At 41.0% G+C, this 23452-nt stretch overlaps 2 protein-coding genes across 3 annotated transcripts in view; both read left to right on the plus strand.

Moving 5' to 3' along the window:
* Positions 1 to 371: 371 nt before the first annotated feature.
* RDM1 (RAD52 motif containing 1) lies at positions 372 to 16188 on the plus strand. 2 transcript variants are annotated; one of them, XR_002326635.2, is made up of 8 exons: positions 372 to 516; positions 1631 to 1810; positions 4262 to 4384; positions 4787 to 4952; positions 6326 to 6424; positions 13665 to 13741; positions 13911 to 14092; positions 15659 to 15747. XR_002326635.2 is itself a non-coding variant. In XM_020997703.2 (7 exons), the coding sequence occupies exons 1-7, from the start codon at positions 421 to 423 to the stop codon at positions 15734 to 15736; spliced, it is 819 nt and encodes a 272-aa protein (XP_020853362.1). In that variant the 5' UTR covers positions 376 to 420; the 3' UTR covers positions 15737 to 16188. The 2 variants fall into 2 exon arrangements, 1 of the variants encoding a protein (XP_020853362.1); XM_020997703.2 differs by lacking the exon at positions 13911 to 14092 and having other exon boundaries at positions 376 to 516; positions 15659 to 16188.
* LOC110215873 (leucine-rich repeat-containing protein 37A-like) overlaps positions 15894 to 23452 on the plus strand; it is a 68403-nt gene continuing 60844 nt past the window's right edge. Inside the window, 3 exon segments of the mRNA XM_020997705.2 lie at positions 15894 to 16037; positions 16171 to 17909; positions 21128 to 21199. Coding sequence (XP_020853364.2) covers positions 15894 to 16037; positions 16171 to 17909; positions 21128 to 21199 — 1955 coding nt within the window.

Consider the following 23452-nt stretch of genomic DNA (forward strand, 5'->3'; position numbering starts at 1 on the left):
GGGCACATAGTAGGCGCTTTAATGTTTACTGACAGACTGAACTTCTTTTTCATAATGGCATTCCTTCGGAATCCTTTGTATTTTATTTGATGCTTTTAAAAACATCACTGAGAGGGAGTTCATAGGCTTCCCAGACTAAGAGGTCCACGGGGCAATAAAGGTTAAGAAGCCGGAGCTGCGGCTCTCCCAGGGCGCGCGGAGGTCACTTGGGAGCGCCGTGGCGGACTTCGGCCTAGGACCAGCGGAGGCGCTAGAACAAATACATCCCGGATAAGACGGCTCGCGCCCTCCTCTCGGTCAGACTTGGCGGTGGCTGAGGTGCGCAGGCGCAGTCTGTAGAGTGCAACACTACCGCACTCCGCTCCCCATCCCGCCCCCACTCCCCAGCTCAGTTGGCGCAGGCGCAGTCTGCAGGCGGGAATGGCTGAAGTGTTGAGCTTCACGGTGCCCTCCGGCTCTGACAAGACGCTGTTTGTGTGGGAGCTGAGCCCCGGGCCTGGGGCCGAGGCCCTGCATGTGAGCTAGGCTTGGGGCCGCGGGGAGGGAGGGAAGGCGGAATGAATGCAGATGGCTCCTACATCCGGGCCCCTTCGTCCCCTGCCTCAGTTTCCCTCTCTTCCCGGTCCCTCGCCTCGTTTCCCACCTCTGCTGCTGATCGTAGAGTGTCCGGGCTGGAAGAGACGATAGAGACCAGTCTCATTTTACAGCTGTGGAAAATGAGACTCAGAGAGGGAAGGGGCTTGGCCACCTAACGCAGAGGCAGCACTCGAACCCCAGCCCTTGGGCTCTTTCCACTGCCTCACTGCTGTCCCTACCCAAAGACACAAAGGGACATTTGTTTTTTAAATTGCTGCCCTCGGTTGAACTTAATTTAGTCAGTCGATCAATAAACGTTTATTAAGCACCTACTATGTTGCCAGGCACTGTGCTAAGTGCTTTACAGTCATTTCATTTGATCCTCACAAAATCCTGGGAAACAGGTGCTGTCATTATCTCCATTTTACAGTTGAGGAAACTGGGGCAAACAGGTGAATCGACTTGCTCAAGGAGGGCCATAGAATTGTCTGAAGCTGCATTAGAACTCAGTTCTTCCTGACTCCAGACCCAACACTCTGTCCATTGCTGCCTAGCTTGGCAAAATCATTTAAACACCCTGTGCCTCAGTTTCTTCATTTGTAAACTTACTAAGGGGAGTTGGACTCTATTTCCTTCGGGGGGCCCTTCTGGCTCTAGGGTTATGAGCCTATATGTACAAAGACAAAAAACAAGTCTCTGACCTTAAGGGCTCTGACTTCACTTTGCTCTGGAAGAGAATATACCAGAACAGATAAGTAAATTAACAACTTGAGGGGAAGAGCAATAATCACTACGGGGAATAAGGGAAGGCTTCCCATAAAAGGTGGCGCCAGAGCCAAGCCTTGAAGGAAGCTAAAGATTCTGAGGGAGTGTATTCCAGATTTTGGGAGGGTGGGAGTTGGGGAGAGTAGGGAAGGTAGGGAGTTTTAAGAGTCTAAAGACTGAATGTAGATTTACAGGTATTGGTTGCGTGAGTAATGGCTTTTGGAAGGAGCAAACTTGAGGGTTTTCTGGGTTAAACATTTCAACCTTTTCCTGTGGGCCTTTCCCACAGCACTCTTTGTTCACAGTGTTCTCTCAGTTCGGCCTTCTCTATTCTGTCCGTGTCTTTCCAAATGCTCCTGAGGTCACTCCTGGATTCTATGCCATCATCAAGTTCTATTCAGCAAGAGATGCCTACAGAGCCCAAAAGGCATGTGATCAGAAACAACTGTTTCAGGAATCTGCTGTGAAAGTGAGTATGCCTACCTCCACTGTAAAAAGTTCACACCCAAACTATCTAAAACAGAAAATAGGAATGATAGCAAACTTCATCCTTGTTTTACAGATGAGGAAACTGAGGCTTAGAGGTTAAAGTAAGTAGTAGATATGGGACCCCAGTAATCTCTTTACCATTATCAACACTGAGGATCCAAGGGTTTATCCTGTATGTTATATAGAAAGCAAATATAAGAGCCCCCAAAACAATGGTCTGCTTACATTTTACTACTAGGTGAACACAGTAGAATTTAGCCCTCTCCTATAGATAGGTACAATATTAGAAATGCCTTATTTTCTATTGAACTGCCAGTCCCCAAAAACATGAATCCTAACTCGAGGAGATGGCTGAAAATCAGCCATAATGCATCTTTTTGAAAGTATATTCCTTATACTTTCATTAATATGGTATCAGATGAGACCTTTTGCTTATCTCTACTACTAGGTCTTGTTTTTAATGGTTTCTAGCTTCCTTATGCACTCTGCCTCTTTCCCACCCATAACAAGAATGCTTAAATTTTCTACCTTGTTTACCTTGTAGTCCTCTCTCCAAAAACTTTGTTTGTCATATCACAAGTTTCAGACTAAGATCTCTAGAGAGCATCTAGTTCAGTGTCTTCATTTTTCAGATGAGGAAACAGGCCCAGGGAAATCAAAGACTTTTTCAAAATCACCCAGGCAGTAAGTACCAGAGCTGGGATTTGAACCCAGGTCCTTTGAGTCCAAATCCAGTGTTCTGCTAAGCTATTTTTGCCAATCTTTTCCATAATCTATCTTTCCTTTCTCCATTTTTTTTTATCTTTAAAAAATAGCAATTTATTGGTTGGCAGATTAGCAGATTTGAGGTTTTCTTTTTAACCCAGAAACTCCCTTATGAGTTCAGATTAGAAACTATTCTGCAATTTATAGTCTTGTAGAGATGCCTGGGGCCATTCAGGTTAAAGTGACTTCCCTAAATTCATGTAGTCAAAATAGAAATCGTGTCATCCTGACTCCACGGCCAACTCTGTAGCCACTAGGCAACTGTGCCATAACTTAGCTTGTTAAGCTGCTATCATTAAAACGCACAAAGCATAACCTTGCAGTTTTTTGTTAGATTAAAGCCAGACATTCACCAGTAGGCAACTGTGAATGTAAATATTTGAAAGGTTTCTCTATACCATCTGGCCAAGAACCATTGTCTTCAAATATTACCTCATTCTGGAAGTCATTGGCATACATTTGAACTAAACTATCTTTCAAACTAAGCCATATTTAAAATACTAGTCTATATTTAAAGGGAGTTTTCAAAGGAACTATGATTTTATGGGTGTGAATACACCCTGCAGCTATGCAGATGGCTCTTCATCCTGTTGAGTCTTGTGTTTCTTTCTATAAATCTTCTACAGAGTTTGTACTTAATGTCCTAGAGGCCTTCCTGTAGTTCTTTTACTATCCAGTCAATGGCACTTGGGCTGACCATTTAAAAGTAATTTTTAAATTACTGGAAAAAATAGGAAATGAAATGAGGCATGGGTATAGAAAATTATTCTGAGGACCTCATTGACAAGGGACGCTTGGTTCTCTGTTTCCAGCCCTATCTCTAGCCTGCTGTTTCTCCATCACCACTAACCGTCACCAGCTGAGGATGTCACCTAACATTTCCTCAAGACAAGACCAACTCTTATTTGGTCTGTCTTAATAATTAAATCATCTTCCCTAAAATTCACACCAAGAAATGAGGGAGCTATCTAATTAATCCTTTTAAGGAGGTATTTGCCTCTTAATAGAGGGACTTGTTAGCCCTTATGAATTTCTATTGACAAAATGTATGGTTGATTCTTTGCACATTCCCCCAAAAGAACAGAGTTCATTTAACAACTTGGCACCCCTTCTGAAAGTTTGCCAATCCTTGTTGTGCTTCACTGTGTTCATTTCTTCTGTATTCTGTTTCTATGAAACCATAGGCAAGGTGCTTCATTCCTTTGACTATCAGTTTCCTCATTCTGTAAAATGAGAGAATTTAACTAGATGGTCTCTTCCAACTTTGAATCCCATCATCCTAGTTGAATTGTTTAAAAAAAATTGTATTTTCATGAAAAAATAATTGCCTATGTTATGGATTTATAGCCCAATTTTCTCTGAATTTTCCCCATTCAAGAAAATATTCCAGTTTGCAAATCTGTAAAATGGAGGTAATGATACATTGCCCAACTCAGGATTGTTTTGAGGAAAGCAACCGCTGTATAAATGACTTAAGCCCCCAGAAAATGTCTTTGCCTTGATTCTGCACAGCTTCTGGAGAAGTCAGAAATAGTTCCTGTTAATTGTAGAGCCTGGTACTCATTGTACAGAGTGAGCATTCTAGCATAGTAGATCTCCAGAAAGGTGTTGCTGTCACATCTCTGTTAAGAACTGATGTTTGTAATCCACTTTCTTGTTTCACCAGGTTTGTCTTTGTACTAGACGCAAGATGCATCAGTATCCCATCTATCCACTCAGCAGCTTCAAATGCCAAGAACTGGCCAATTACTACTTAGGTTTCAATGGATGGTCAAAACGAATCATCATGGTAAACTCCTGTAGATTTTTATTTGACAGGCCAAGGTCTCCCTTCAGTTCCTAGTTAGGCTACATACTGAACTAGAATGGGGTTAGAGATCAGGCTACCTGGCCATTTGAAAGAGGAAAATATGTATCAGATCATATGCCTGAATCTTTCATCGAAAGATTGTAGATTGTTCAGATTGGAGATTACCTGTTTTTTAATTGCTTTCTGTCTCATTTGCACTGTAAGTTGAGGTGATTATCCTTGCCAGTATTTCTTTCGAAAACTATAGTTTGAATTCAGATGCATTGTGCTGTGGGCCTTAGCTGAAATTGTTGGACTTAAGACAGAAAAATTTGTGATTACCAACAACTACTTTAAAGTCTACGTTAAGATCCTGTATCTCAGAATTTGAAAATTCTATAGTTGCAGAAGCTTTCTGACTTCAAAGTAAAGCAAAACACAAGCCCCGCCAAGTCGTCTGCAAGACAAAGTCTGAAGTACTTCTGTGCTTTAGAAGTGGTATTGCCAGCCTATGAATGTCGAAGTCGTGGTGCTGGCATTGCAGAAGAATACTTGGAGCAACAAGAAGGTCTGTTTCCAAACTTCATGCCATTGGTGGAAGAAGGTTGGCCACAGAGGCAGAAACCTGGGTTCAGTAAGGAGAAGTTTCAGAGATGTAGACTTAGTCTTGATAAAATGAAAAATTTACTACCAAGCTGCCTCAGAAGATAGTAGGTTCCCCCTCCCTGGAGATCTTCAAGAAGAAGCCAGTGACCACTTACTGGAAATGTTGTTGAGGGAATTCCTGTTCATGTACATATTGGACTAGATTACCTTTCAGGTCCTTTCTAATTATGACATGATTCTGTGAATTAACTTGTCCCAGATATGGTGTTGTGACTACTGCTTGCAAAGGACCTCTGAAGTATTACTGGTCACTGTCTGCCCTTGAGATAATCAAACAGAGCTTTCTCCTGTTCTCTTCTTTCTCTCTTATCTTTAAAAAAAAAAATCCCAAATGAGCTGGCCCTACCTAAGGCCCTAATGAAGGAGGTAATATTTGCCTTGAGGCTTCTGAAGAGCACTTTAAAAGCATACAATAGAAAGAGGACTGGTTTGGGAATCAGAGGACCTGGGTCCAGATTCTGCCTCTGTCACTTATTAGCTGTGTGACATTGGGCAAGTTTTTTAGCCTTTTGGAGCCTTAGTTTCCTCATCTGTAAAGTGGAGGTGGATTCAATGGCCTCTAGGTTCCCTTCCAGCTTTAAATTTATGAATTTTGTATGTAGATTTGTAGCTGTCTTTATTGGCTCAGCAAAAATTAGTTAGATGTATTAAAATCTAGACAGACTTTTTTTTCATTAATTTTGCTAACTTTGAGCAGAAATTGAAAGGGAACACAATGAAATAAGTGTAGTTATGGAGGACTGCTTTATTTAGTGCCTGAATTATACCATAGTACAAAGTTATCTTCACTGCCCTGAAATTCAGGGCTTAAGTCAAGGTCAAGATGTATGGTTGAGCTAAGGGTCATACCCAAGGAGTAGGAGCCAGCCCTGACTATCAGTGTGCCACCAATAACTCTTTTCTGATCCACAGTTCCAGCACTTGACATAAGGGCTTTGGAGTCTTCTAGGTTGGAATTTTAATGCCACAGCTTGAAAGGTTTAGGGGCAATTTGGAACTATAATCCTATTTTCTATCTCCTTTTCAGTTACCCTAGCAACATCCATATAACACGTGGAGAGTAATTGTATATTTCTGGTTTTCCAGAAATATGCACACAGCAGGAAACAAATGAGTCACACTCTTGTACTGTCCTTAATTTTTAAATTTAGTCTTTAAGACTAAATATACTGTAAGATAGTTTTATTTTGGTAGTATCTAACTCTTTGAGCATAAATATTTTACTGTCATTCACTTAGACATTTGTAATTTAATATGATTTTTGTATGTCTTTAGGTCCATTCGAGTTTCTTATGAAAAAGAAGAAAACTCAGAAGCTGGCCATTCAGAAAGCTTTATCAGATGCATTTCAAAAATTGCTGATGGTGGTTTTAGGTAAGACTTCATCAGCCTTTAAGTACATCAGTTTAAATGGGCGGGCCTAAGGACTAGAGGGAGGAAGTGTGGTATAGTGCAAAGGGTGGAGGATTTGGAGTCAGAATCTGGGTTCAAATTCTAGCTCTGCCACTTTCTTACTTAGCTCTTTAACTCTAGAACAAGTTACTTAACCTTTCTATGTCTCAGTTTTCCATGTGTTAAATGAAAAGGTTAGTCTAGGTTAGAGATGTCAGATACATGGGCTGCAACACTCCCCAGTGTGCCCAAACCAGATTAAAATGACGTTGGAAATTTTTAGCAAAACCGATGAAAATACAATAGAATATAGATAATGTTAATATGTGGTTTTCTGAGTCAATATGTACGGATTCTTATATATGATTTAGTGGCCTGCATTTCTTTTTTTTTTAACCTATGAATAATATTTTTCCTTAATTACATGTAAAAACAATTTTTAACATTCTTTTTTTAAAATTTTGAATTCCAAATTCTCTTTTCTCTCTTCCTCCCTCCCTCCTCCCTGAGACAGTAAGCAATTTCATATAGGTTCTACATGTGCAGTCATGCAAAATATATTTCCATATTAGTCATGTTGTGAAAGAAAATACAGACCAAAAAAAAAAACATTAATGGCCTTCATTTCTATTTGAGTTTGAGACAACTGGTCTAGAAGACCTATGTTTGTTATTTGTGGTTGGTCAGTTGTTTCAATCATGTCCAACTCTGCATGACCCCATTTGAGGTTTCTTGGCAAAGATACTGGAGTGGTTTGCCATCTCCTTCTCCAGTTCATTTTACAGTTGAGGAAACTGAGGCAAACAGGGTTAAATGACTTGCCCAGGGTCACACAGCTAGTAAGTGTCTAAGATCAGATATGAACTCAGGTCTTCTTGACTGCTCCAGGGCCAATGCTGTATCTACTGTGCCACTAAGCTGCCACCTTCTAGATGGAGAAACTGAAATTCAATCAACAAATATTTATTCAGGGTCTACTGTGTTCCAGACACTATGCAAGGAGCTAGAGATACATAGATTAAATGACAGTTTCTGCCCTCAAAGAGTTTATGTTGTATCAGAAAGACACATGCACAGAGAAGTCTATTCAAAAATAAATATGAGATAGTCTTGAGGGGACAGCAATAACAACAAAGGGACCAAGAATGACCTTATATAGGAGACATCATTTAGGCTAATCTTTCAGGGACTTAAGGATTCTAAGAAGTGAGGAAGGGAATGCATTCCAGGCATGGATGACGGTTTCAGCAAAGCACAGAGTTAGAAAATGGGAAACTGTGAGTAAGGAAGAGCAAGAAGGCCAGTTTGGCTAGATCAAAGAGTGCGTGAAGGAAAGTCATATATAATGTGCTAGAAAGGTAGATTGGAGCCAGGTTGCAAAACAGAGATCACTTTCTCTGCTTTGTAGAAAGTAGATTGAAGAAGGAAAAATTTGAGGTAGGAAGACAGTTAAGAAACTATTGCAGTAGTCCAAGTGACAGGTGATTTATTTGAATTCAATTGGGGGGAAAAAGAATAGGGAAATTCAGAAGTGGGATTGGTTTGGGAAGAATGTTGAATTCTGGACATGTTGGAATTTTGGACATGTTGGATTTGAAATACTTATGGAACATAGTACAATTTGTTCAGTAGACAGTTGGTCATGTGGGCCTGGAGCTCAGAAGAGAGGATGGGGCAAGATAAAAAGATCTGGGGATCATCCTCATAGGAATCATTGAACCCTTGGGGACTGTTAGGATCACAGAGAACATCAAGAGAAAAGGGTACCCAGCCCAGGAACCTGGGGCACTCCCACAGCTGGGAAGCATGTTCTCCTTTCTGGCTGGACCTTTTCAGCCAAGGCACTGTGTTAGGTACTGGGCATATAAAGACACAATGGAAAACAATCCTTGTCTCAAGAAACTTATATTTTCCACTCCTGGGAGGGTACAATCTATAAACACATACCTGTATACATGACAATATGAGGAAGAGGAAGTAAACATTAACAAAAAAAGAGATCTAGAAAGGTTTTCCATGGGAGATGGCACATTACTTGAAATTTGAAGGATGCTAGTGACTGGGAAATGGAAGTAAAGAGGAAAACAGTGTAAGCTTGAGGAAATGCATAGACACAGTAGTGGGAAATGAGTGGAATTTGGGGAACAACGAGGAAGCTCTTTGAACTAGAATTTACATTCCAGTCCATGAAGTGGAGTTTTATACTGAAAAAAATTGGTGGATGCCAGATTGTGAAGAGCTTTCACTGTTGAGGTATGGATTTGTATGTTTTTCTATAGGTAAGGGGCATCCAGCTAAATGTAATGAGCTTGGGAGTGGCACAGTCAGACTAGTGGATTAAGGGCTTTACATGGCTCCTATGAGAACTAAAGAGGGCTGACCATCATTTTCTCTTCCTTCTCTTCTCTATATAACGCCATGTACCTTATAAATTCTAGATATAAAATGCTTTTTGCTACAAATTTGCCCTGAGCTGGCATGGATAAGTTCTGATCTAAACTGGTAGAGGAAGTAGCAATATAGATGAAATCACAAATTCACTGAAATGCCTCTGTGTGGTAGTAATAATCATAATGATAATAGGTAATATTTATATAGCACTGACTGTGTGCCAGGCCTTATACTAAATGCTTTATAATTATTATCTCATTTGATCCTCACAACAACTCTAGGAGGTAGGCATTATTTTTTTTTACAATTTTTTTAGAGAATGTCATGATCTTGTTTTCTTCTGTAATTATTATCAAAAGCACATAGGTTCACTTCTTGCTCAAATTGCATCATTGGTTCTGTTTCTTTTTTTAATATGTGATATGTTTATAAATATATGACATCTTGCTGTAATCATGCTTGTATTTTATTTAAAGTTTTTGCATCAATATTCATTAGGGAAATGGTCTATAGTTTTCTTTTCTCTGTTGTCACTTCCTGGTTTAGGTATCAGCACCATATTTGTGTTGTAAAAGGAATTTGGTAGGACTTCTTCTTTGCCTGTTTTTCCAAATAGTTCCCAAATAGCCCTTTCTTTAGTTTTGGAATTAATTTTTCTTTAAATGTTTGGTAGAATTCACTTATAAATCCATCTGGTCCTGAGGATGTTTTTTTTTTTAGGCAGTTGGGGTTAAGTGACTTGCCTAGAGTCACACAGCTAGTAAGTGTCAGGTGTTTGGTCTCAGGCTGGATTTGAACTCAGACCCTCCCGACTTCAGGGCCGGTGCTCTATCCACTGAACCACCTAGCTGCTCCACTTGAGGACTTTTTTTAAGGGGGCTCATTGATGGCCTGGTAAATTCTTTTTCTAAGACAAAGTTATTTAAGTATTCTATTTCCTCTTCTGTTAATCTGGGCAATTTATATGTTTGTGAATATTCATCTATTTCACTTAGATTGTCAGATTTATTGGCGTATAATTGGGCAGAATAGCTCCTAATAATTACTTTGGTTTCCTCTTCATTGGTGGTAAATTCACCGTTTTCATTTGTTTCATTGTCTATGTTACCTTTTAGCAAGATGTGATTTCCTTGCTTATTTCTTTTAATTAGGTCTATTTTTGCCTTTGTTTTGTCTGAGATCATGATTGCTACCCCTCCTTTTTTACTTCAGCTGAAGTGTAATAGATTCTGCTCCAGCCCTTTACCCACTCCATGTGTCTCTCTGCTTCAAGTGTATTTCTTGTAAACAGCATATTGTAGAATTCTGGTTTTTAATCTATTCTGCTGTCTGCTTCCATTTTATGGGAGAATTCATCCCATTTACATTCACAGTTATGATTATTAACTGTGTATTTTTTAATTTCATCAGAATAGAAAACTTGTAATTTTAGAACTAGAGAAGTCTCTCCACTGATGCAGATATAACTTATAGTCTTAGATGTTTTCCTGGGATACCAGGAGGTTAAATGACTTGCCCATAGACACACAAGATAGTATGATGAGACTTGAACCAAGGTCTTCCTCATTCTAATGCTTAGCGCGCTCTCTCTCTCTCTCTCTCTCTCTCTCTCTCTCTCTCTCTCTCTCTCTCTCCCTCTCTCTCTCTCCCTCTCACTCTCCCCCTCCCCCCCTCCCCTCCCCCTCCCCCCCCCCCTCCCCCTCCCCCCCCTCTTCTCTTTCTTCATCAGCTTAAGAAAAAACCAAAACCCTTCCCTTCATTTTTCCCTTTTCCTCTTGTTTACTTTCCTTCCTTTGGTGCTCATGTAGTCCTGGCTTTTGCCAGAAGACAGTTCATCCCTAACCACCTTTTTCAATCCTGGTTGTACCTTCCCCAAGGCATTGAGTCCTAGAGGGAGTGTTGGAATACAACTATTGCCACTCCCAAATGTTCCCCCTCCTGCACTACTCAACAACCTCTACTTCTTTGAGGTTCACTCTAAATATGTCATCTCATCCAAATCCTGGTGGTCCTTGATCCCAGGTCATTCTATCCACTTTTTCACAGTCTTCCTCCCTACTCCCAACTCCTGCCCTTATACCCAGGGACTTAAGTCAATATTTCCTCACATCCCCTGATCTCCTGGTTCCTCAGTCGTTTTAACTCTCATGACCAACTCCTTCACTTCACCTCATCCATACACAGGAATGATCACACCCTTGATGACCTTTACTCCCAAGTGTTCCACTTCTATGATCAAGAAATCTAATGTCATTCAACCATAACAGGTTGTCATTCCATCTCTCCCTATCCTTCAATCCTCCCAAATTCTTCCCTGATTATCTATTCATATTTCCCATGTACCTATTTAAACTTCTTTCTCTCTTTAGTCCTCCCATACTGCCCTGTCCTCCATCTTCTCAGCAAAAACCCGTAATTTACTCAGAAAATAAAAGCCGTTCACTGTGAACTCCCTTTTCTATCATTTGTACTTCAAAAGTCCTTAGCATCATCCCACATTAGCTCCTTTCCTCTAGCTTCTGAAAAAAGAATCCCTTTTCCTCACCAAGACCAATCCTTCTCTATGTACCCTTTATCTACTTTCATTTGCCATTAGCAGATTGCACCAACAAGTATCCCTTCTCTCTAATCTTCAACCTCTACTTAGCTACTGATTCCTTCTCTGTAGCATACAGACAGTCCCAGGGTCTCTCTTATCCTTAAAGAAAAGAAAGAGAGAGCTCATGCTCCAAAGTTTTCTGACATTTCCAGTCACTTGTCATACCATTGCATTGTAGCGTCTGATCTTCCTCTCCGGAGTTACCAAAGATCTCTTGACAACTAAATCTGTTGGCCTTTTCTCAGTCCTCTTCCTTCTGACCTCTTGGCATCATTTTATACTTTCTTCTCCTAGTTGTTTTCTTGGAGTTTTTATAACACTGTTTTCTCTTGATTGTCTACTTGTGTGACCCAGTCCTCAGGCTTTTTTGCTGAATCATCATCCACAGCACACCTCCTAACTGTAGTTATACCCTAAGACTGTCATGGGTCTTCTTCTCTTTATATTCTTGGTGACCTCATTAACTTCCACAGATTCAGTTATTCCCACGCAGAAGGGTCCAGCCTTATTCTCTCCTGACTTAAAGTCCTGCATCACCAATGTCCCACATGCATCTCAAATAGAACTTTTGTCTTTCACCCAAACCTATCCTTTTGTGATTGTTCCTGTTTCTGTCTAGATGCCACCACCTTTCCAGTCACCCACCTTGGAGTCCAGCCATATTCTTCATTGTAACTCACCCCCCATATCCATTCAGTTACCAAGTCTTATTGATTCTACTTCTACAACTCTCAAATCCATCCACTTCTTTCCACTCACATAGTCATCACCCTACATTAAGTTCTCATCACCTCTTGCCTGGACTATTTGCTCTCCCCATCTCAAGTCACTTTTCATACCAATCAGTCCTCCATACATATGCCCAAATGATTTTCCCAAACTATATGTCTGACCATGTCACTCCCCTGATCTGAACACCATTAAACAGCTCCTTGTTACTTGAAGGATTAAATACAGACTCTTCTTTGACATTTAAAGCTCTTCGCTACTTGATTTCAACCTAACTTTCCGAGCTATCATATGTAGCTCCTTTTCGTACACTCTTGATCCCACCAAACCAGCCTTCATACTGTTCCTTACACACAAACCTCTATCTCCAGGCCTTTCAATGAGTCCTGGCAGGGATTCCAGACTCCTTGTCTGGAAAGTACTTCCTCTTCACTGCTGCCTCTTGTAATTTCTACTTTACTTCAAAACTCAGCACCGCCTCCAGCAATTCCTCCTATTTCTTACTTCTAGGGCCAAATAGAAAAGTCTAATTCATGTGATAGTTCTTCAGATATATAAATACTGTTCTCATGTCTACCTTGGATAATCTTTTGTCCAAGCCAAAACAGTCTTGATTCCCTAAGGCATGAGCTCAAGGTCTTCCACCCTCCTGATTGCCCTCCTTTGAATGACTGACCACAGCTCTAGAGCTAGAAGGGACCTGCAAGGCCACCTAATCCAACCTTCTTATTTTATGAATGAGGTAGCTGAGGCCCAGTGGATTCAAATTCAGGTCCTTTAACCTTAAATCCAGGGTTTTACCCATTGTACCACCCTGCCCCTCCACCTTATCAATGTCCTTCCTAAAATGTAGTAAAAAGAACTGAGCACTATATTTCAGTATAATAGAAGACGTCCATATTGTCTGGAAACCTTATCTATGGTTTATTAATCCTTATTTTTCAACATGAATTTTTTACCATTCTTCACCTTTTTTTTTAACCACTTTTTATCATTTTTACCATTTGCCTGCTTTGCATTGAAGTTGCCAAGTGTGGAAATGTATGTTGATTTAATTAAGAGGGTCTTACCAAGTTCTTCATAGAATTTCTCTTCTTCCTCCTTCTTTACATTAGGTGTTGGTGAATAAATGGCAATTATCTTCATAATGATCCTTTTGCTTAGGCCCATCATGAACATCCCATGAAGTTGCTTTATGTTTCCTCTTGATGCACAATAAAACCAACTCAAAGAAAAATGTGTTTGCTCCAAGTTCTCTCCTTCACAGTCTGTCCCTACATCTGTCACCAGGCTAGTTCTTTGTACAGCACCTAGCACAGGAATTTAGATGATGGTGATAAGACTGAATATACTTTTAAAGGAAAAGCCCTATACTTTTTATTTTTAGAAATTAAAGATGCTTATTGCCCAACTGTTGTATGTTACACTGAGGAGACTGGGGAAGGAGGAGTAATTTATATTGTCTTGATAATTCTGACTTGAACCCTTTTAACTATATTTCAGAGAGTGGTAAAGTGGCTGTGGAATACAGACCCACTGAAGGAGATTCTGCAGCAGAAGAATTCAAGGACTTGGTTCAAGTATGTGAAAATGCAGGCTGGCTGAGTTCCAAATTACTCTTTCATCTGAAGTGGGGAGGTGGGGACTTGTGGCATCGGGGAGGAAGGGAGGCCTGCGGCAGTGGGGGGAGGAGAAGGAGGCAGAGGAAGGGGTCCCAGATTTATAATCCTAACTTTAGAACTGCTTTAGAATTCTAGGAAATGTTGCTTGTCCTGTAGCCCAGACCCACAGAATGAAGGACAGCTGATTCCCTAACTCTGAATCCTTGAGCCCTCCACACACAGCTTCCCAGGAGACCTGCAGTCAGAGGGGCTTCTCCTCATCCTGAGGATCCCACCTGAAGTTTCTCCAGAAGTTCACTTCAGTTCAGGGTACAAGATAGGGGTAGTTTATAGTGTTCCTACAGTTGGAGGTATAAATGAAGAATCATTTTCTTCCCTGGAAAAGAGTAGTACTGTCATCTGAATTATGTCTCATAATGCCGAACTTCTAGGGATCCATAACAGGCTTTCAGTTACCGGGGAGACAATCCTTCTGGCCCTGTTTGGATGTGGGTTGTGGGCTGCTTGGTTGGTTTGTCAGGGAGGCAACACAAAAGACTATGAGTTCACAAGATAAAAGAGCCTAGGGAGAAAGTTCCCTCTACCATTGCAAGTCAGACCCTTTCTCTAAAATTTATAATGTTAGAAAATTTCCTGGGCCACTGAGAGGTCAAATGCCTCGAGGGTTCGGGTCACACAGCCAGTTTGTATCAGAGACAGGACTTTACCCTCAGTCTTCCTGACTCTGAGGCCAGCTCTCTGTCCAACACACACACACACACACACACACACACACACACACACACACACACACCACACACACATCTCTCTCTCTCTCTCTCTCTCTCTCTCTCTCTCTCTCTCTCTCTCTCTCTCTCTCTCTCTCTCTCTCTCTCACTCACCCACACAAAATTTGTTCTTAGTATCCTTTTGGGGAACTATTTGGGAGTTTAATTTTATCATTTCCCAGAGGTGTAACACGTTTTGGAGGGGAGAAGCTGGGTGAGGTAGCTGAGTTGTTTTGTTCATTTTTATTTTTCACTTTTTTGATGCTTGAAAAATGTTGCCACGTAGAGTAAATTTGTTTTTAATTCAGCACAAATATGGCCAATCACCAAGACTTTAGATTTCAACAGAGACTGGAGCATAATGAGGATAATTTGCACTGAAATTCTGAGGAAAAAGAGATTTAACATTGACAGTAAATACCATGCTTAATACTAAATATATGGGTTTTAGAATGATATGTAATAAAATTATTTTTAAAATGGCCATTTCTGGACAGCAGTGAGATAGTGAGGAGTTTCTTATCACAAATGTTTGGGCCAGGGACTGGATAATCAAATTCTAAAGTTATCGAAGCAGGGATTTCATCTACTAGTCCAAGATGTGACTTTTAGGGTCCTTCCAACTCTAGGATTTTAATTATATAAAACAGTAACCTAGAAAACTCCCACATATTATTAATTTAAAAAAAGTAGAAAAGAAAGCTATGCTTTACTGTGCTTATATTAGTGCTGAAATTTTTAGAGGTCCCATCTCTACATTACTGGTATATCCTAGTACAGGGGTAGGGAACCTGTGACCTCGAAGCCACGTGTGGCCGGTAGGTATATATATATATATATATATATATATATGTATATGTATATGTATATGTATACCTATACCTTTACCCCTCCCTAAACCTATATGATATGGTAGTAAGTGCTCTGAACCTAAAGGACCAGAATTCAGGTTCTGACCCTGCCATCTGTGTGACAAATGCGCTAGGTCTCAGTTTTCTCACCTGTAAAACAAAGGGACAGGCCTAGATGGCCGTTAAGCCCCAGATCAGCTCTGGATCTGTGATCCTATCTACTTACACTTTCAATATCACTCTCTTTTTTCATTAAGGTCAGTGATGTTTCTTGGAATCAGTCCTACCAAGGGGAAGAAGAATGCCTCTCTGATTTCAGCCTGGATGAAGAGTGATCAAATCGCAGCTAGAAGCAGACTTGCCCTCCCCTGACCCTGCTGGACAGAGCACACCCCCGACACACCGACACACCGTGGGGTTTCACCCAGGCATGGATGGGTTTCTGTTCCCTGACACTTGCATCCTAGTCCATCCTGTCATCGGGGCAGCAGGATGAAGCCGAAGGGGGCGGGAGAGATGGGCCGAGGTACAGAACTTGTGCCTGTTTGGGTTTTTTTAGAGAGGTGTGGGAGAGGGGGCAAGGTTGCCGCCCTTCCTTTGAGAGGAGGACTGAAGCTGACCTGTACCTCCACTGAAGTGGGGCATTTGGGGCGTGGAAACTCCCCTACCGCTCTTCCTAGGAATGTGTGCCAAGGACAAGGCTTGACCCTGCACTTTGTAGCTGCCACCCTCTCCACCCTCTACCCTGCCCTCATCGATTAAATAAAAGATTAAGGATTTCCTCGGAGTTCGGCTGGAGGCGGGGTTTGTGGGGCGGGACGAAGCCGTTGCTGGGCAACGGAGGAGGCTCTCTAAAGGTGGTCGGTTGGCTCCCTGGCTAGAAAAAGGCCCCTTGGCCTGGGTGGGCTGCAACAATAGAGCCTCCGCATGTCGGGGCGGCTCCTGTTCCGGCTCTGGCTCTTTGCGTTGCCCTTGCTGGCTCTGGCGGCTCGGTTTCCTCTCTCTGCGCCAATTACCTGGGGCGATTGGGGAGAGGAGCGGCCGCGGGGCTCAGCCCGGGGTTATGGCCCGGGCGCAGGCGGTGCCTCCGGATCCAGCCTCTGTTCGAGCTTCGGTTCTGGACCTGGGCGAAGTGTTTACTAAGGCCCCGGTTCTGGCCCGTGCTTTGGCCGTGCTCCTGAAAGTCTCTGACGTTCTTGCGTCTCCCAAGCCTACCCCCACTCCAGATACAGAGCCAACTCCGATCTACCTAGTTAAGAGAGTGAAGAGTCTCGTGTTAACTCCTGTGGCGGCCACTAGGGCGCCCATCCTGCCTTCAGAATTGTTTCAGACCCGACCGCCGGCGATCTTAATGCCGCTGTCAGCTTTAACAGCGTCTCAGACTTGGCCTCTGTCCTCCTCGGTGCCTGCCCCAGCCCCATTAGTACCTCGAACATCAGCTTTGGTGCCAGCCCCAGCTCCTACAGCACCTCAAGCATCAGCTGCATCCTTGGTGCCAACTCTAACTTCTACGTTGTCTCAAATTCTGGTATCTTCTCAAATACCTGCTACATCCTTAGAGGGAGCCAAAGCGTCAAAATCAACCCGAACACTAGCTGCCTCCTTGGTGCCAGCTCAAACTCTAATGTCCTTTCCGGTTTCATCCCTTGTGCCCACCCAAACCTTAACATCATCACCTGAGTTTCTAAGTGAGTCTTTGCGGCCAACTCAGACTTCCCAGTTGATTCAGATTCTCCATCCATCCTTAGAACCTGTGCAAACTTCAGTATCATTTCTGCCTCAGGCTACACCCACGAAGCACTCACCAGCAACTCCAACTCTGTTTCCAGTATTGCCTTATAATCTAGCTGTGAACATGATACCCACGCAAGTTTTCAAGCCATTTCAGACTTCAGCTGTACATGTGATGCACACTGCAATGCCTGCTCAAACTCCAGCATCATCTCCGACTCTAGCTCCAACCCTGAAGCATACTCAAATTCCACCCCCTCTTCTGCAATTACCTCAGACTCTGCCTCTGTCACTTGTCTCTGGTGAAGCTCCAAACCAACTTCTTCAGGCCCTAGTGCCCACCCAAACTCTAGCCCCACCTCCTGTACCTCAGGAACAATATCAGTTTCTAACTTCAGGGGAGATACTGCCTTGGACTCTTCCTCCACCTCCAGAGTCAACAAAGCTTTATTCTCCATCCCCAGAGTTGACCAAAGACTTGGTTTCACCTCAAGAGCTAAAGCAGGTTCCAGTTTCAGTTTTGTCTTCTAAGTCAAGCCAGACTCCAACTATGCTTCTAAACAACACTTTTCCATGGCCTTCAGTCTTAAAGGTTCATACTACAATACCATCATCTTTAGTGTCACAGAAGAGCATCTGGGAAATCGACTCTGTCTGCTTGGGCCCCTGCACTTGCAAAGCTGGAACTCTCTCCTGTACTGGCCTCAGTCCGGACCTCCGCCTGCATAGTGTGCCATTGCCAGGACCCAAGGCCCACAACCTCACCTTCTTTTTCCTGTGAGGCCTGTTCTGCCCAGTACAACAAACACACTGTAGTTTTCTTAACTCTTCCCACCTGCCCCATCCCCATCCCATTTTCATCACATTCCTCTCATTCGCAAAACTTCTCTTCATCCCCACTCTTCTCCTTTACCCATTTCTTCTGTTCTGTTGCCTTACCTGTGCTTCTGTTTCTCCTTTAACTTTTTTCATCTCTTTCTTCCTCATATGGTAAACTACCATCTTATCCATATTATTTTTCTTTTTTTCCTTTTTTTTTTTTAGGCAATTGGGGTTAAGTGACTTACCCAGGGTCACACAGCTAGTGTCAAGTGTCAGGTCCTCCTGACTTCAGGGCCGGTGCTCTATCCACTTCACCACCTAGCTGTTCTCCCCCCCTTCCCCCATTTATTTTTCTTATTCCTTTCCACAGGTCTGTTTTTCTCTCTCACACAATTTACTTCAAACTCTACTCATTCATTGTATTCAGACTTCATCTCTGTACCTGCTTGGCTCAACAATTACATTACCCTGTGGCTCCTATCATTCACAATTATTTACCGATAGGTGCTAAGTACTGTGAGGGATACAGACAAATATAAGACAGGATGGGGAAGGAGAAACCTACAGGAATAGTTGGGAAAATACAACATACATAAAAGTTAAATAACAATACAATCCAGACAAGTCAGTAAGCATTTATTAAGTCCACACTTTGTGCCAGACACTGCTAAGCCCTTTACAAACATCTCATTTGATCCTCTCAACGATCCTGTGATGTAAGTGCTATTATTCCCATTTTACAGTTGAGGATACTGAGGCAAACAGATAACACCCAAGATCACACAGCTATTAAGTTTCTGAGTCTACATTTGAACTCAAGTCTTTCTAACTCTAGGTCTAGCACTCTATCCACTATTTTTTATTAAGTGCCTACTATGTGTCAGATATTGTGCTAAATATTGAGGATGCAAAGAAAGGCCAAAAGGAGCTCACAATCTAAAGAAGATATGATATGCAAAAGGCTTTTTGAAAACAAGATATACAGGCTAAATTAGAGATAATTAACAAAGGGAGGGCACTGAAATTAAGAGGAATTAGGAAGAACGTTTTGCAGGTTGGGATTTTAGTTGGGACTTGAAGGAAACCAGAAGACAGACAGGAGGGAGATAATTCTAAGCACAGAGGAGAGCCAATAAAAATGTCTAGAGTAGGGAGGTTTCATGTGCAAAGTGTTGGGGGGGGGAAGATGTAGAGGAATAAATGCTATAAGAAGACTGGAAAGGTAGGAAGGGGCCAGATTATGAATAGCTTTACTCTCCAGAAGACCTTTATTTGATCCTGAAGGTGATAAGGAACCAATGAAGTTCATTAATAAGGAGACAATATAGTTGACCTGTACTTAAAGATCAATTTGATGGCTGAGCAGAAAGGATGAACCAAAGTATGGAAAGGTGAGGCAGGGAATGCAACCAGACAGCTGTTTGTAACACCAGACAGTATGAAATAAATGGTATGGAAAATAGGAGGCAATTAATTATCTTTGATTTTTTTCCTATCCTCATATTCAAAAAGTTATTAAGTTCTATTTAAATAATTCCTTTAAAAATTTCTGAAATATATCTTTTTTCATTTCCATTCCCATCTTCTTTCAGGCTGAATCATTGCAGTAGCATCCTAATTCTGGGTTTTGTGAATGAATGGACTGAGGATACTATTGAAGAGGGGGGAAATGACCAGGGGAAAATAACAGATTACATGAAGATTTTTCATATTGAATGGAAGAGTTATGGTATCCTTGGCAGAAATAATAGGGAGACAGTCCATGTCAAGAACAGAAAATGGATCTGGTTTTTATACGTTGAGTTTGAGTGATGTGACATCCAAGTGAAAATGTGCATTATTAGGTAGTTAAGAGATATGGGGTTTTTCAGGGTTGAAGCCAGGAACTGAGAGATTTGGGATCGAGGAAGTATTTGAAGTGGTGTGAATACATTTTGTGAGGCAGAGTATAGAAAAGAGCACAGTGGGTGAGAGGACTGGATCTGGGGAATTAATTATCCTTTGTAATTGAATAGAAAGAGGGAAAATGAAACAGAAGCAACTGTTTTCCAAGCACTGGTTTTTGGTACTTCAGTGGCCTACCTTACCTGTTTCTAAAGCATCCTGAGTCAGAAACTAGTCTAAAAGGTTTGGGCCTTTTGAGTCATGGTTATTTTTTTAATGTATCTTACCCACCCCTTGATTGTGAGCTCTTTGAGAGCAGAAGTTGTATCTTGTTTAATTTTTGTATCTTTCCCAGCACCCAGCACAGTGTTCGATATATAGTAGGTGTTTAATAAATACGAAGTTTGAAGCCTCTTGGCATCTTATCATTTATGGGGGTTTTCTCATGCTGTATCTTTTTCATTATGTAAGAGATTGTTTAGTTGTCCATCAATCAGTTCCTTTGTAGTTGTTTGTGGGGCAACTGAAATTCATTTGGAACATGCTGATTCCCATCTCTCCCCTTCCCCCCACCCCAGTTGCCCCTAGTTTGTATGTAATACAATGTAATATAAACAAATTCCATTTAGAAGAGGAAGAGCCTCAACAGGGGTATCCTAGAGCCATAGAAATCTGTTTGCGTGCAACTTTCCCCATCAGTTCCCACCTTTTTCACCATTCCTTTAACCTCCAGTTGTCCCTAGACCCTACCAAACTAATGTGTATGAAAAGATTCCCCAAAAGGTACCCATCCAAAATTTTGATATTGTCTGTCATATTGTGATTTCATACATGCTTGATAATATTGATTGATTAACAAAAATTTATTAAGTACTTATTGTGTACAAAGACACTTGAGATAAAAATAAGTAAGACTTGGTCCCTGCCTTCAAGTAATTTATGATTTAGTCAACAAGATGTGACATTGAAAGACAACTATAAAATAAAATAGACTATAACTTCATGGGTTAGGTACAAGTAATATACTATAAGGGATCAGAAGAGGAAAAGAAGAAATAGGAAAAGGAACAGGGAGCATTTTTTCTGGAAATGGCCTTATCTCTCTTTGTCACTTAGCCTCTGGATTGTGTTAATTTTTTTTTTTTTACCAATTTCCTTGCATTAATTGCTAAGTTGAAAACTAAGAGCTAGAAATTATTATCATGGGTTTTTTAGTTGAAATATTTTCTATGAGAATTTCATGACTGTAGTCATTTTTATTTAGTGACATGAACTGTATCTTTTCACAGAGATTTCCATGGGAACTCTATTTCTATCATTGAGAAAGGTATCTGGAAGTCATACCCTTGGGCTAAGACTCTGTAAGTACAATTTTATCAGGCAAGTGGGGAGAGCTAACCACATTTTGAAATCAATTTTGATCTGTAGGATTGAGTTTAGAATCTCTGAGAAGCAGATTTTCCTCTTGATCCAAATCAGTTTTGAATTAATGGTCACTTTCTGTCGGAATAAAATTGTAAAATCTATCACATGGGTTGCATTTAGACTATGAATTCTATGTATACAAATTATGGGAGAAGGGAAAATGGTTGAAACACAATCAGCACTTTTTTTCCTTTAAAGTTTTGTTCAAGCTGATTTATGTGTCGTAACAGCAATTCAGCTAATTTAATCAAGAAGGTGGTGATTAAAATGAAAAAATAAGTCAATACAGTAATTTGATTAAAATAAAAAGTCATAACCACCTAAAAAAAGGGCATATGACTCAACTATACTTATTTAGCTTCCCCTTGTATTAAATTGATAAGATTGATATTCACTTGGATACTAGAGTGTGTGTGTGTGTGTGTAAAAAAAATTTAGATAGATACATATATATATATATATATATATATGTAGATATATGTATATGAGGCAGCTAGGCGGCACAGGAGATAGAATGCTGGGTCTGGAGTCAGGAAGACCCTTCCTGAATTCAAATCTGGCTTCAGACACTAACTGGTGTGATCCTGGGCAAATAGCTTCACCCTGTTTGCCTCAGTTTCCTCATCTATAAAATGAGCTAGAGAAGGAAATGGCAAACCACTCCAGTATCTTTGCCAAGAAAACCTCAAATGGGGACATATATACGTGTGTGTGTATATATATGTGCATGTTGGTGTATATGTGTGCATGTATGTATACATATAGTTTAAATGTCCCACAGCAGAAGCCTATTAAGGATTTCAATATCATCTTGATGGTCACAAAAATGTTAGAGAGGAAAATCAGAGAGAAACAAATACATATTAAAAATAATATTAAAGAGTGAGGAACCTTCAGGAAAGATTTCATGGAGGAGAGACTACCTGAACTGTGCCTCAGAGGAAGAGAGAATTATGCTGTAAATAATAGGGACAGGCCACGCAAATGCATGGAGACGACAGGAAAAGATCAAAAAACATCATCGAGAAGTCCAGCTGGCTGGAATAGAATGGGCATGAAGGGGAATAGTTTGAAATAAAGCTAGAAAAACCTGTTGGAATCAAATTATGGAGGGCCTTAAATATGACACCGAAGAGTTTAAGTTTATCCTATACACAGCGAGGGAGCCCCAAAGGCAGTGGTAGCTTCAATCTGTGGATTAGGAAGATCATTTTGACAGCTGTGTGAAGGATGGATTAGAGAGGAGAGAGGCTGGAGGCAGGGAGATAAATCAGGAAACTATTACAATAATCCAGGACAAGAGGTGATGAAGCCAGTTGGCTCGTTAGTGGAGAAGAGAAGGCTAATGCAAGAGATGTTAAGGAGACAGAATCAAATGTGCTTGGCAACTGATTGGATAGTGAGGTAGAAGAAAGAGATTTTGGCCATAGAACCATAAAAGATTTAAAGCTGAAAGAAACCTAAGAAATACTCCAATTCTACCTCTCATTTTACAAATGAGGAAAAGAGCAAAGGCCAGAGAATTGAATGGAGTTGCCTAAGCTCATTCAGCTAGTTAATTAGCAGTGCTGAGATTCAAATTCAGGTTTTCAGACTTCAGAGCCAATGCTTTTTCCTCTAGGCCACCAACATAACAACAAAGTGAAATGTTAGTTCAGTTCTGGTTTAGGGAATATTTACTTCATGTGTTTTTCTTTTAAGCAGTTTTAGAAAGTATGTAGACTTGGTTCTGGCTCAAGCTAGTTTGTTATTTACTGTTTTTCAGTCTTTTCAGTTGTGTCCAGCTCTTCTTGACTCCATTCAGGGTTTTCTTGGCAAAGGTACTGGAGTGGTTTGCCATTTCCTTCTCTGGCTCATTTTACAGATGAGGAAACTGAGGCAAACAGAGTGAAGTGACTTACCCAGTGTCACACAGCTAGTAAGTGTCTGAGGCCAGGTTTGAACTCAGGTCTTCCTAACTCCAGGCCTGGTGCTCTATCCACTGTACCACCTATATATATATTTTTAAATTTTTATTAATTTTACGGGTTAAAATAGTATTTGAGGCTCAACAGATCAGTGTAGTTCACTGTAGTTTTTGTTTCCACAATTAGCTTTAGTTCAAGTTCCTCCTTTTAGGATTATTCTGTTGTAGCTTCTTATTTTCCTAGTTCATACTTGGTCTTTGTTGAAATTTGAAAACATTATCT

Source organism: Phascolarctos cinereus, unplaced genomic scaffold (genome assembly GCF_003287225.1).
Source record: "Phascolarctos cinereus isolate Bilbo 61053 unplaced genomic scaffold, phaCin_HiC Scaffold_5;HRSCAF=322, whole genome shotgun sequence".
NCBI lineage: Eukaryota > Metazoa > Chordata > Mammalia > Diprotodontia > Phascolarctidae > Phascolarctos > Phascolarctos cinereus.

Excerpts from the sequence above, each read along its gene's own strand:
- RDM1 (XM_020997703.2), top strand. The coding sequence starts at position 421 with ATGGCTGAAGTGTTGAGCTTCACGGTGCCCTCCGGCTCTGACAAGACG. Across the intron at positions 4,385-4,786 it reads GGTCAAAACGAATCATCATG|TTGCAGAAGCTTTCTGACTT; the intron begins GTAAACTCCTGT and ends AAAATTCTATAG. Across the intron at positions 13,742-15,658 it reads AATTCAAGGACTTGGTTCAA|GTCAGTGATGTTTCTTGGAA; the intron begins GTATGTGAAAAT and ends TTTTTCATTAAG.